The 14,791-nt window shown below is 39.9% G+C and overlaps 1 protein-coding gene across 1 annotated transcript in view; it reads left to right on the top strand.

The window, feature by feature from the left end:
* Positions 1-528: 528 nt before the first annotated feature.
* Positions 529-14,791, top strand: part of LOC128310385 (ankyrin-3-like) — a 29,355-nt gene continuing 15,092 nt past the window's right edge. The window contains exon 1 of the mRNA XM_053047009.1: positions 529-963. Coding sequence (XP_052902969.1) covers positions 529-963 — 435 coding nt within the window. The remainder of the gene's footprint in view (positions 964-14,791) is intronic.

The raw sequence follows: 14,791 nt of genomic DNA, 5'->3' as shown, positions 1-14,791 counted from the left end.
ATGTTTCTTAATGTTTCTTAAAAAATGTGTTGCACTTCATTTGTTTTAATGTTTTAAGAATTTAGCAATTTGTGTTTCAGTACAGGCAGATTTAAATTCTCTTCTAAATAACTAATATTCTTCTCGCGTTCCATCGCATTAACTCTAAATGTTTTATTTTATTTCTCTCTTTTTAGATATTCAATAGAAACGAGTGCGTTGTGTTGTGTTTAGTGTAGTTTACCGCAAGGAAAGCATTCCGCGCCTCGTTCACTAACAAGTGAACGTCATTTGTGTGTTTACATTGTGCAACAAATTAATATTTATAAATGTACGTGAAATCCTTAGCATAGGGCATTATTCGCTCATCCAGTGGAATACTACTGTTAACCAATCTTCTTACAAAATAGAGCTACAACACAGTGATAAGCTACTAGAGTCAATCCAGCACTTGTTAAAATCGCAGTTACGCATAGTGCTCTCATTCAAAGATCCATTTCTTCCCATCGTTTACAAGAAGTGTGTGTGTGTGCGTTAGGCGGTTAAAGAATGGCCCAATTTGTGACACACATTCAGCCGACGCTGATTGAAGCCTCACAGGGGCACGTACCGCATCATCATGGGCATCAGGTGGGGGTGCCCCATACGTCCCATCTGCCTCACAGTGGGCATAATATGCCATCACCGCCTACCCATCATGGCCATAGTCACGGGCATGTGCATGGGCATGGGCACCACCACGCCCAGACCACGCTCGTCCACAGCGCTAGCCGGGAAATATCGAATACCAAGGGATCGTCCGGTCACAAGGCCCCGACGCATCTGCCGCTGTCCCCGAAAGCGGACGAACATCACCACCATCAGCATCATCAGCCGCATCCCCACTATCAGCATGTGGAAGGATACTATCAGCACGCACCGTTACATTACCAACACTACCAGCAGCACCACCATGGCCACAGTCACGGACATCATCATTCTGGCGTAAGTCGTATATCGCTTTCATGTAGAATCGATCGTGGGCCGTAACCTTTTCAGTATTGAATGAGTTTGGTTTGTGGGCGAGACTTTGTTTGCGCTGAACCAGTGCAAAGTGTTTGTATAATGTATACAGGGCTGAGCCTTTGTTATGCTGTCTTTTCTGCGTGTAATATGAACATCGATAGTGAGAGGCTGTGAAGGAGTCATGAGTATTGTTTGACTAAAATTTTCATTATCTTTACTTGTAAATGCTGACCACAATTTCCTCGATTTTCAATACTCATAAATAGCACTGTTTCCCATCTGTCTGTCCAATAATATTCGAAGGTTTTTTTTTTAAACCTTCTAGAACGTTTGATGTTTGATTTGCTAACGTTGGAAAGGATATTTATCCATCATCTACATATGCTATTTGATATTCAAGTATCGTTGAACCCATTTCTGAATAATGGATAAGTTGAGCTAGGATATTTTGTGGTAGTTCAGGAATGTTTCAAAAAGTGGGAAGGCTTTCCAATCTAACACGAAACATTTTAGTAGAACATGAATAAAACACATATGTGGCTTCAACTTTACCATTTGCACATGAACTTACTGTCTGAGCGTTGCAAATGATGCTATTACAGGGTTACGCGTGGTAAAATTAGTTCGTTTTCTGGATTCTCTTCAAGATGAACTGGAACATGTTGAAGCGAATGAGGAATCTTTTTACCTTTTTCGAGTTATAGTAAGCAAAAATGGATTCTATTCGAAGTCTACATAAGCGCTGCAATGCATTATGTTTAGGAACTATTCAATGCCATTCTTTTCAACAATTTAAGTCTCAACAAGCGCTATTTAGTTATATAACAATTGATGATATGAGAAGATAAAGAAAAGACCAATTGATGATGGAATTGTTTTGAGCTATTAATCGTATAGAAAAATGTGACGAATGGGGGTTTCAAACCTCGTAAAGATCTCATAAAGATCTCATCATCAATTATGCTGTAAGTGAAATATCTTCGCTACTACTAAAAGTTGTTCTACGCGGTTAAATTATTCGAACATGGTCTGAACATTTAAGATTCTACCAGAATGCATAATCCTTTATCGAAATGAATTCATTTCATAGACATTCTATATTTCGCCGATTCATACCATTCCAATATAAACACCAAACACGACTGCTGCGCGTTAGAAACTGCCCAATAGCAAATACTATTAAAAAGTTTTGAAATTTACTGCCCCACCCAATGAACCGTGCAAATTCCTTGGAGCACCACCAAAACCGAAGCAATCGCTTCCTTTTTCGCCTTCAAGTCAACCTCATTTCTTTACCAAAAAACCAAAAGAGTTGTAATGTTGGTTGGCGTGTGGCACACGATTACCATGGGGAAATCGTGGAACTTTAGTGTTTGGTTTTCGTGCGCCGTAAATTATGGGCACAATTCTGTTGAATGCTGCGTTGCAATCGGTTGTAGCACGCGTGTTTCGGATGGCCGTATCCAGCCTAAAAGCGTTCGCGTTTACATTGCCTGCCGGACAGTTATGGTGAAAGTGGTTTTTGCGTGCGTATAGTACATAGTGAGCATATTACCCCTTTGGAAATTTCTTCTCGGTTGCTGGGCCATGCGCTAGTAGCAATGAGAAAAAAGGGGATCGATTTGGAGTAAATTAGTATTTGGCGTGTGGCTGTCGACCAACAGGCGAAAATAGACGGCTTACAAATAGCAAACGAGTTGCCGAAGCCGAAATAAGATCAATGTGAAACCAGATAACGGTGAATGTTAACATATATTCAAACTGTCGAGTATAATATGTTGTTGTACGACATGTACCAAGCAGTACGAAATGTCCTTGCTGTTCTAAATGCATTAAAACAGCTTCTACAGGTGCTTACTAATATCGTTAATGGTTAGCTCCATGTTTGCAGTACCTTGTTAGTAGCAAAAATAAAATTTATACAATTTCATTTTCGTTAGATTAACTTTTTTGAATATTTATAGTGATCAAGAAACTGTAACTATATAATATTAGCTTATGCTGTGATGTGCAAATGTGTTATGCATTATGTACATAAAATGTTGAATCAATTCGGTTAGGCAAACAAAATTAACGACTTACTTGAAACAGCCGCATCCAAACGATCTGCCATATGAATAAACATAAGAGCACCAATGGAAGAACGAGAAGCAGTTACAATACTAGGCGTAAATAAAAAAAAATACTGCTACTACACGTAAATCAACGCTAGTAAGCACACGAGTGCAATCACGTTCCGAAGCGAATGCTGCTGGAATTCATAACAAGATGATAAACGTTCGAAATTGGCCAATAAAACCAAAACGAAGCGCTTCAAATCAGTAAAAACACGGATAAAAGCTTACATAACCAGAAAAGAGGAAGCTTTACGTTTTTTGCTTCGCGTTGAACTTTAGCATTTCGCAAACTAGGTTTGGGAAAAACTTGTCCACAGTATTGCAAAGCTCTAATTATGTCGAAAAAGGAGCGTACTTTGTATTTTGTTCGGTAAAATGTGTTGACACACTGCCAAACAGAATTATGTGTCAGAAGTTTTCAGCAAACAGAAAACACTGTGCCAAGATTTGGTATTGTTTGTACCGTCCATTACGGACGAGGATCGGATTGTGTAAGGTTGATCGTGATGTGAAGTACAAAAAAGGTCTTGCCATTCTTCCACGTATAATGTTCATGATGTGTGTCGCCAAAGGCTCACATGTATGGCTTGCTGACACTGGATGTTGCGAAACAGTGGGATAATGAAGACGTATTCATGAGCAAGAACACGGTTAGCGAAGAAGATACTCGAAGAAAGATCTATCTTTCCAATGTCTTGACAGCCGGCGCCATGTACAGCTCGATATGGAATCTGACCGAAACGCTTCACAGCTGATCGGTTTTGCTGCCGCCTGTTCGTTCCATTTGATGGTCGCGAAGATCAGGTTGCAGGTGTTAACCGTACGGTGTGGTTGAAAGTGCCATTTGTTATGTGTTTTCTTTTCTTTTTTTAAAAGCAATGTAGGAGCAACCACAAACACGTGACCTACCTTTTCGGACTTGAGCGCAACGGAAGTGCACCAGCAGCGTGTGTGTGTGTGTGTGTGTGACACAATTTATATGCTTCAGCAGGATGGTTGAATGGCGAAAGGAAGTAGTGGCCAACAGTAGCCATATATACGATGGTGTAGACGTTGCAGTGGTCGTCACTTTGCAGAGGTCGTTTATCGTTTCCGGTCCGGTTGATGTAGGAGTGGCGGAACTAGATAAGAGAAGGCATGACCTCGCCCACTACTGTTTGTGGAGGTAGCGAAGTTTTCGCGATGGGCACGATGGGATAATTTGTACCACAACCGCGTGTGATGGGCGGCATATGTAGGTTGGAATCCAGGACTACTAAATGGCAAATATTATGTAACACTGATGCATACCATAAATGGGTTATTGGCGGCCTTGGTTGATGGTGCAGATTCTGCGTCAAACTTGGCACTAGACCCACGTACTGAATACGCATTGATAGGTCAACGTATCACGTAACGATGTTGTGCGGAGTTTCTGTTATGGGGATCAAACAGAAATGTTCAATTTGTATCCAAATTGACCACAAATTTTAACGAGAATAGAAATTTAATTATTTTCTGCGTAGCACAATTCGAATAAGGCGACATCCACTGTGGATGATGTTTTGAAAGCTATTGTAGCATAGGTTGTGGGTATTGGATATTTCACAAAGGATGTAATTCGCATTCGTTTTTGTGGCAATTCCTTCTTTGACATAGAGTGCATTAAATATTTATCAATTTAATGATTTGCTTATCCATGAAAAACGGCCAGGTTGTATTGCTTCAATCTACTTTAATCTTAACCTATGGTACAATTCACATTAGTTTGCAAACATGTCCTACTCATAAAAGCGAAAGGGCTCCTTATCGCGTGTGTACTCCATCGAGTTTTAATATTTAATTTAAAACCAAAATACTTTTGATTATCTTGTTTAACAATAATTGAATACATGAATAAGATTGCAAACAATCCATGACCATATTCTAGTCTATGTGCGGTTTGCATGATTTTAGACCTTAAAATACAGAGCTAGTATCCTAATATTTGTTTAATACCCAATGTTTAATAAAACGTGTTTATTGTTTTGATGCTAATTATGATTTCAACAATGGTAGTTTAACACTTCTGATAAATTGTTTTGAGTTAGATAATCTCCAAATCATGGCTGTAAAGTAATAATTACTATTTCATGCATTTTTTCTTGTCATGCTAATTTGTCCTTAAATTATTTTAATATTATTGGCTGTTTTGTTCTAATTGATTTTTGGGCGAGGTTTTCTGGTAATGTTAAAAGTACTAAAATGCAGCGGCGGATCAAACGGTAGGCGGATAGGCGGACGCCTAGGGCCTCGCCGTGCTGGGCTGCCCAAAAACGTGCCCAAAAAATTTGTGCCGATTGTGCGATTTTTGAAAATTTAACAGCAGAGTTAACTTATAAAACAAAACTTAATTTAAAAGGTAAAACATTGATCAAAAATATCTTCCTTAGTTATATAAAACATTTGTTTCTATGTGATAAATTAAATGCAGAGAAGAATATCGACTTTGTGACTTTAAAGTATAAACGAAATTGCACCTGGAATTCCGAATGTATAGTACCAGGAAAGCATCCACACTAACTTTCCCATTGGTCGAGAAAAATTTCTTCGAAAACTACCAGTTTCCGAATGTATAGTACCAGGAGAGCATCCACGGAAGAGGTAGCTCCTGGTACTGCGCCGTAGGTATGCAATGTTTATACACTAACTTTGCAATGCGCCGTAAGGTATGCAATGTTTATACACTAACTTTGCAACCAACTTGCAATACAATGCGCCGTAAGGTATGCAATGTTTAAACACTAACTTTCCATACAAACCAGCTGTTTTGAGATTTCCGATACCAGGAGAGCATGTTTCTCAAGAGGGCAGGCACTCAGGCACTCAGTCACTCATGAGTGCCAGTCACTCATGAGTGCCGGTCACTCATGAGTGCCGGTCACTCATGAGTGCCGGTCACTCATGAGTGTCGGTCACTCATGAGTGACTGAGTGCCTGAGTGTCTGAGGGTCACCTCTTGAGAGACATGCTCTCCTGGTAACGGAAATCTCAAAACAGCTGGTTTGTATGTAAAGTTAGTGTTTAAACATTGCATACCTTACGGCGCATTGTATTGCAAGTTGGTTGCAAAGTTAGTGTATAAACATTGCATACCTTACGGCGCAGTACCAGGAGCTACCTTTTCAGTGGATGCTCTCCTGGTACTATACATTCGAAAACTGGTAGTTTTCGAAGAAATTTTTCTCCACCAACGGGAAAGTTAGTGTTTAAAAATTGCATACCTTTCGGCGGTTTTCGACCAAAATTGCTGTACAAGGTGCTACCTCTTCCGTGGATGCTTTCCTGGTATCGAAAATCTGAAAATTGCTGGTTTGTATGTAATTTCGTACCAGCCGACGGGAAGTTTGAGTGAGATGAAGGATGCTTTCCGTTTCATCCATCTTCCTTACACTAGCGATCGCTCTCACGGATTTGAGAGTATGCAATGCAATAGTGATTGGCAAATCTATTCCACACTGCAGGTGTCACCTCTTGAAAAACATGTTTTCCTGGTATCGCAAATCTGAAAACAATTGTGTTGTGCATCGCCTGAAACATCAACATAAGCGAAACAGATTTTTAAGAAATTTCTTTGATTGTTATTGTAAAGCAAACCGATCGAAACCTGTACCTTGGGCGAAAAATCGTAGAAGTCGTTGGACTAATCAGAAATCGTAAATGTACGTAAATCGTAGAAAATGTGATCGAAGTAGTAGTGTTATGGTTCTCCTTAGCGCATACAAACGTTTATATATAGAGTAGCTTACTAGGCCCGTTTACAGGGCTACGCAACAGAACTCTGAGATGTACGCAAGGGAGCTTTCTTTCCGAGACTTTGCTGGTGTTGTTAAATCATGTTTGAAGTACACCTCCCTAACACCGATAATGCCGTAGCAAATTTATAGGCCTCCCTTTAAAAATTCCGCCCTGGGCCTCCAAGGGGATTAATCCTCCACTGCTAAAATGATAAACTGTAAACTTTCTATCCTTTGGCAAACTGCCAGAGAATTGAATGTGTTATAGTTCTGCTACCTGGCAAAAGGTGGCGCTAATTGATAAACAAATTTTCTTTTCAATTTTACAGTTTTGAAGGGGGAAAACATGGAAAGCTCGTATTCATGTTAAAAAAATATTATGTTTTCTTCATGAATGAGTACATGAAAACATGTAAAGTTTGGTAGCATACGCTATAACGAGTATATATGAGTTGGTATGACTGGTAAATACATCTGTATATGGAGTAAATAACAGCGAGCACTATCTACTGCCACACACTCATCTTAATTCCTTGATTTACGCGTAAACTGTTGGTTGAACGTGCCGACCATTCAAGCACGTCGTCCATCGGCCCGTAACACAAAACTTCCAATGAATCCATCGGTGATGCAGTTTCCACTTGCTCCATCGCATCATCATCACCTTCGGCTAGCATTGTAATGTGGCATTTGTATCGGAAACCAGGGGATAGCAGAAAGGATAGCCATTCAGTTATATTATTAGGTTTGTGCTGTTGTGTTGCGCTTCTTACCGTAGCCATGGCACGTCATAGAGAAGAATGTAGTAGTTCGCTTAGTTTGCACCTCGAAGAGTGGAAGTTATGCTGGGAGGGGTTGGGACAAACGCATTCGATCGGATAGTATTGAGTTACTCGTACGATTGCAACTGATCACTGCTTCCACTTCTTCACGTAAGCAAACAAGAGCACGAATCGGGCAGAGCTCAGTAGAATTTCCATCCCCGGGACACATCGTACTGGTGCTCAGTGACGCCACCGTTCGTATCGCAATTTTTAGCGATGCAGAGAAGCAACAAGCCGCTGCGTAGGTTCAGCACTGGTTTTCATCTGCTCGGTGCCAAAAATAGTGCCAATTTTAATTCGTGGATGAATGTCACTCCGCTGACGTGTGATGAAGCGGGGCACACATCGCAAAGTCCGTCGTTCGTGAGTGGCAGTGAGCAGTTTTCCTTCGTTTCGTCATCACGACCAACGTTTTCGTCTGTCCGTTGGTGAGAAAGATTATTACGGAAAGCGTTTAGTTAAATCAACATCCATAGCGATTGATACGGGCGTATGACATCGAGTGCGAGTGTACAAGTGCATACAGTCGGCGATGAAGCGTGAATGGATTGAAGATTGTCCAAATATGTAGCATGAATGTACCGATTTGATGACCGAACATCTGTAGCGCTATTTAAGGACTGTTGTTAATATAAAATCAACACAAATCAGATATTCTGCTCCCCATGGTGTAAAGTGGAATGTGTGCACGAAAATGTGGAGAAAATCCAACTCACAGTGGACGAGACACGGTCTTTAAATATTAACGTCGTGGTAGTGCAAATGTTTCCGACACACGAAAGCAACACAAATCATACTGGTGGGAAAATCTGGCGCAAAAAAAAACGAAAGACAAACAAAAATCTCTCAACGCTAGAGGCCCTAAAAGGGCCTAAACCGCTAAAAGGGTCTATTGAACTTCCTGTGCGGCAGACCTCAGCCTTATCCCGCAGCATCCAGCGTAAGATGAAACATTTATCCTTTATGATCTTGTGTTAGTGAATGAGTTTTTTTAATCCTGGTCATCCTCCAGTTTGCCTTGTAAATGTGCAATATTTCCTTCAGTCGTTTAGGAACGATGAAGAGGTAAAAATGAAAGATCGTCTCACACTCAAAGCATAAAAGCATTGGACACGGGGTGTAGCGTGAAACGTGGTGTGGGACTAATACATAAATGGTTCCATTCGTTTGGCGAGGAACGGGTTAAACTGTTTAATGGTCTTTGACCTCGGCACGGGTAGCGAGCGAAGAGGTGTTATCTGCGCAGAGTTTATGTGTGTGTGTGTTGTTTTTCTTTCTGTTAGGATGGAAAAGCTCATTTCCCTTTTCTTTTGCACTCGTCGCGCTGCTTACCGTGGTGCGGAAGATTATGCGATGGGTCGGTCTGGAAAGATGTAGTAAATTCAAAGTGCAGTAAAATTCGCTTCCATCAGCATCACGTTAAGGGCTGACAAAGAAGGATACAAAGGTATGAAAAAAAAAAATCGCCACAAACACACTCACTCGGTCTCGCTCGAAAAATGCTCCTACTTACGCCGGTACATACATTTCCACTACTCACTCAATATCCTTTCGGCTGATGGGTAAGTGCTTTTACCAGTGTGTGCTGTCGGTCGCTTTTAGTGCCACGGACGGTGAGGATTGATATTTATGCGCGTTGATGCTGTGGCAGGAAACGAACGAAACGTAATTATATCCAGCGGCGGTGCCATGCCCTCTAGTTTATGGATTTTTTTTTCGTTCATCCCAATCGAACACGGGTGATTATGAGCATAGTGCTAACGATGACAGCCAAGGAAGTTACAGTGCGCCTTGGTGTATAGTTTTGTGTTGGTATTTGCTTGTCTAGTAATGGCATGTGTGATATATTTGTTGTACATGGTACTAATGTATAATATAATTCAAGATTTAAATGTTTCAAATCCGTATCAATGTAGCAGGCGATGAAAATGGATTAATTATAATTAAAACATTTAAACATCCAAACATTAAAACACCTAATAAACAATAAACATTCAAAATCAGTAGATGCATCAAAATAACAGACTTGTGTATATGTACACCGTGATCTCTCTCTCTCCTTTTTAGCGTAACAACCTGCTAGGTCATATGCCTGTCATTTCTGGCCTACTAGACTTATTTTACCATGTAGCCAGATAGTCATTGCTTGCTACGGGAGATTCTTCCGGATGGGATTTTTGTCCGGTCCGTTCGTGTGAATACCGGCGTCGCTACCATCATACCACCAGGCCGTCTCAATACCGTGAACGAATGTGATCGAATGTGAGATCGATGTGAAGTTTGAATACACATTTGCATCGGTAATGGCGTATGCGTCATTATTTGTTATGCCATGTTGATTATTCTGTTCTATTAATGATTGCAGTTTAAACTACACATATCCGCTTTAAATCGTGCATGGTGTTGACTTTCTGTCAGTTGTTAATCTTTCGGTGGTTGAGTGATTGATGAAACTCGTGAAGTAGTATAAAGCACGGTTTTATTTCTTAAAGATATGTTGTACATAGCTTTGATTTAAAAAAACGGAAAGTGAGCAATTGTATTGAATACGGTGTACGTTTCTATTGAAACTGTTAGATTGAAAAATTGGAAAATAGAAGTTGAAATTACTTGAAAATGAAATAAACTTAGTAAATAAAGGAGTTTTATTTATTTGCATAGAGCGAAAGCCATTAGCAATCAAAATATATTAAAAACTGAACAAATTATAACATAAAAACAAAAGGGAAGTTTTAATAAATTTAACAGAATTTTGCTTTGAATCAGAATCATAACGCAACAAGAAGCGAAAATTTGAAATATTCAAATAAAAATCTAAAATAATGCCAGACACAGATTTTGAAAACGTGATCTTGTGGTAAACCGTGTTTGGCGGAGAATCACGCATTCGCAAACACAACAAGCCGAGCTCCTTTGTAACATAGACAGATGTTGTTAGCTCGTTTGTAGTAACGCCGTTAGAGCGTTCTGCATGAACAGTAATTCTAGGAACGAAACTGCGATAAACTCACGAGTGGGGTCGATTAAGAGGAACGTAGCTATTTACGGGTTTTCCATCAGCCTACCGATATTTGACCAATTTTCATTATTTTATTACCACCAAAGACCTGTTGCTGTCCGCCTCGCTCCGTTCGTTGCGCGTCACTTTACGCTTACTATTTTTAGCCGTCGCTTTCCACCAAACACCCGGCACGTCTGGGATCGTGGTCTATAGTTCATTTCCGTACACTGGCACGGACGCGCTCCTCGGACGAGCAAAACTTGTATATTTGTGTACGAGAAGCAGTTGGCAAAACGTACGTCAACTGTTGCGGCACGATGAAAATGGCTGTCTGTACCGAAATTGGTCGACTCAAGGGGGCATCTTTCCTGCGGGAGAGGGCGGTGAGGGTATTTCTTTGGGGTTGATTCACGCAAGCATCGACACACTTTTCACGTTCATTACGCTAACTGCACAACAACAAACACAAACCATAATCCGTGACACGGTCACGACGCGAGCTGGGGTGGTTTGAGGCGGAATTTTCCAACGATCGTACCGGGTTGTCTGAGGACTTGATCGCTCATCGCTCATCAGAGCGTTCCGTATCATTCGTGTGTAGACAGCTGTAAGTAAACGTGTTGAACGTGTGTTAAGGAGAGCAAATTGAAAGCATCTAGTACGTTAATTTTCCCTCTCTGAACGATAAGATGTGTTTTTTTTCTTAGTGAAAATATTTTATTGTATAAAGTGTCGTTGCGTTGAAGAGTGCTCAACTTGATAGATCGTATCGTAACTTGAGCGTTAATGCAGTGCTACTTCACAGTGAAGCGAGAATCCTTCCGAAAGTGACACAAAAGTGAAAGCGGGAGCAAGTGTAACAAAACGGTGATAGTAAAGAAGTGATATAACTGTGTAAATAAATATTCACTCCTAGCATAGAAGGATCAACCAAAGGAATAGAATCATCCGATTTCAACCATGCTGACGCTAAAGAAGCGATTTCCATCCCTACAAAGCCTTGGTGTAAGTTGAGTGTGTGTTATTTTTATGAGTTATTTCTGCTTTCTAATGTCCGCTGGCGCATTGAGTGTAGAACAGTTTTCGGTCCCACAGCAAGCATACTCAGGTGTGTGTGTCTGTGGATTGTCTGTATACGGCCGCCTTGAAAATGTTGCTCCACCGTAGCAAAAGTGGCATCAGGGTGAAAGGACGGAACGGGATCATGCTGGGGCAGTTTTTGCTGCTATATTCACCCTGAAGTGCTATTTATGTTGCGCTTGACTTGTTTGAGTTCCTGCTGGTGTGGCATACATATCGTGTATGGCGCTTGAAAACCGTTGAAGGGTAGGCCCTTGGCTGTTGTGCGGCAGACGGAACGTTTGGATGGCGAGTTGCGGTAATTTCGATATAGTGCATGTGTGGAAAGGTCAGCGACAACCCTATTTTTCTTGTGCGGTTTGATCAACAAAGCGATTATTTAGCAATGCTTTAAAATAATAAAATGAAAAGGATAATTAAAAATGTTTGATACTTTTTTTTATTTAAGTAACACGGCCAGGTATAACTAAAGGTGGCTTAATCTAAGATACAATTCACATTCGTTTGAAGACATTTCTTTCTCCAAACAGTGAAACGTCACCTTATCCTGAGTGTACTCGGCCGAAATATTTCATTCTTCTACAACAGAACAATGCAAGTGGCTTAATGCCAATACATTCCAAGTTTTAAACCATACCCAGGCTAATGAGACCTTATAATGTAGGGTAATAACTATTTTTTTGCAGACGTAACTCTTATTGCGATCAACAATCAGGACATATTCGTGATTGCTTAAAGTATTGTAGAGTTCGTTTTGAAAACTCAAAGTCTGACACCGATTTTACTTAGCTATTTCCATTCGTGTCTAATAACAATTGCAGCGTAACGGTTTTTTTTTAATTCGGCAGCTAACATTATTTATATCACAAAATCAAAACATTAAAGTAAAAGAATGATGTCCTCTTATTCCATGCAATACACTTGTTTTTATTATAGTTAATGTTTTCTGTTGAAAAGTTGCTTAAAATGCTGAATATGTTAAAAGCAAATATGGAAGTCGACTATAAAATTTGCGAATGAAACCCATACTGATCCCGGGTTCGACCTATGCGGGAATTAGAGATACGCGGGTTTTCTACGGATTATAATGATTAGCTATAATAGTGTATCCAAGAACTGTCTGTACATGATTTTGTTTATGATAAATTTCGTCACAGAAGCGATATATCCACCAAATACATGCAACATTTCTTTTCACTAAAGTATCGAATAGTCAGCGGTGGATCAATCGGTAGGCGAAGTAGGCAGTCGCCCAGGGCCTCGCCGTGCTGGGGGCCCTAACAAATTTGTGCCGATTGTGCGATTTTTGAAAATTTTACCAGCAGATTTAATTTATAGCAAAAAACTTAATTGAAAAGGTAAAACATTGATAAAAAATATCTTCCTTGGTTTTATATAACCATTTGTTTCTATGTGATAAATTAAATGCAGAGAAGAATATCGACTTTGTTTGTGACTTGCACAAGGATTGCACCAGGATTTCCGAATGTATAGTACCAGGAGAGCATCCACGGAAGATGTACCAGCTGAGCAAGATGGCGCCCAACTTCGTACTTGCAAGCTTGGGCGCCATCTCGCTCGGCTGGTACATGCAAGTTGGTTGCAAAGTTAATGTATAAACATTGCATACCTTACGGCGCAGTACCAGGAGCTACCTCTTCCGTGGATGCTCTCCTGGTACTATACATTCGGAAACTGGTAGTTTTCGAAGAAATTTTTCACGACCAACGGGAAAGTTAGTGTTTAAGTATTGCATACCTTTCGGCGATTTTTGAGCAAAATTGCTGTACTAGGTGCTACCTCTTCCGTGGATGTTTTCCTGGTACTATACATTAGTACTATCATAAAGTATTTGGACAGTTTCTCATGGATTAGAATGTATTTCGATCCAGTTTTCCGAAGATATTAGGTCCATACGCTGGACCTACAATCCAGCTTCGAATAAGAAATAATCAAGATAGACAGATATGGTATTCCGAGAACCATGAGGTTGTAAAATCAAACGGAAAAAGAGAGTTCTAATGATTGCAATATGATTTTATTTATATTCTATGACAATGCTAGCTATGTCGTAGTACACTGACAGATTGTGTCAATTATAACATCATTACTGGCTTGCAAACTTGCAAAAATTGTGGCAATCGGAATTCTAAACACAATACTCCTCCACAATACTGTTCCGAAACACGCAGGCAGGTCATTTTCACGGTACAATCGGTGAGAGAAAAGAATACCACTCCACGAGTATCGCAATGGCAATAGCTTGCGAATATTACGGAAGTGAAAATAAGCATGGTTTCTATTCTAGCAGCTAACGGTAGGATCATTTACAAACAGATAAAAAAAATGGAAATATGAAATATGAAAATCTTTAACTCGAAAATCCCGTTCAAGAAAGAGAATACATGAATAGGTTGAAGTGAAAGGGCATTTAAGGGTTCACGGGGCGGCCAGATGGTGTATTGGTCTGCACAAGACAGGACCACGGACAAATTTCATCAGGACCACCAAACCTCCGTCCGTAGCACTGACTATCTTAAAATGTAATCTTGATAATTAAATACCTATTGCCCACTCAAGAGAGGACAGTTTTTTTTATTTGGTTGATTATGTACTTAATTAACATCATGAAATTAGTTACGTAATTAAGACTACACGTATGTTAAGCTTTTCAATATCCCATTTGTGTTTAACTATTTCCTATAGCAAAGCGTTTAATGTACTTGTAATAGTAGTATAAAAGTTCATATGTTTTGAAAACAATTTGTATTCCAGTATATTCTTTTCAAAATATCTTTATTCACATAACCATGATTTACTGCTCATTGAAATTATTGCTTCTATATACATGTATTTAAGTTCACATTCCATGGTCGAGTACACCCGGGTGACCTTTCACTGAATAAAAATAAAAACATAATTGAATCTTGAGGAAAAAAAAGTTCAGATTCCGTAGGTCTGTCCGTTGTTTTGTTGGGCAGTTGCATCAAATGAGAATGCCCACTTGAAAATAATTTGGCAGTCCATTAT

Source organism: Anopheles moucheti, chromosome 2 (assembly GCF_943734755.1).
Source record: "Anopheles moucheti chromosome 2, idAnoMoucSN_F20_07, whole genome shotgun sequence".
NCBI classification, from domain to species: domain Eukaryota; kingdom Metazoa; phylum Arthropoda; class Insecta; order Diptera; family Culicidae; genus Anopheles; species Anopheles moucheti.
This window is presented reverse-complemented; position numbering and strand designations above follow the sequence as displayed.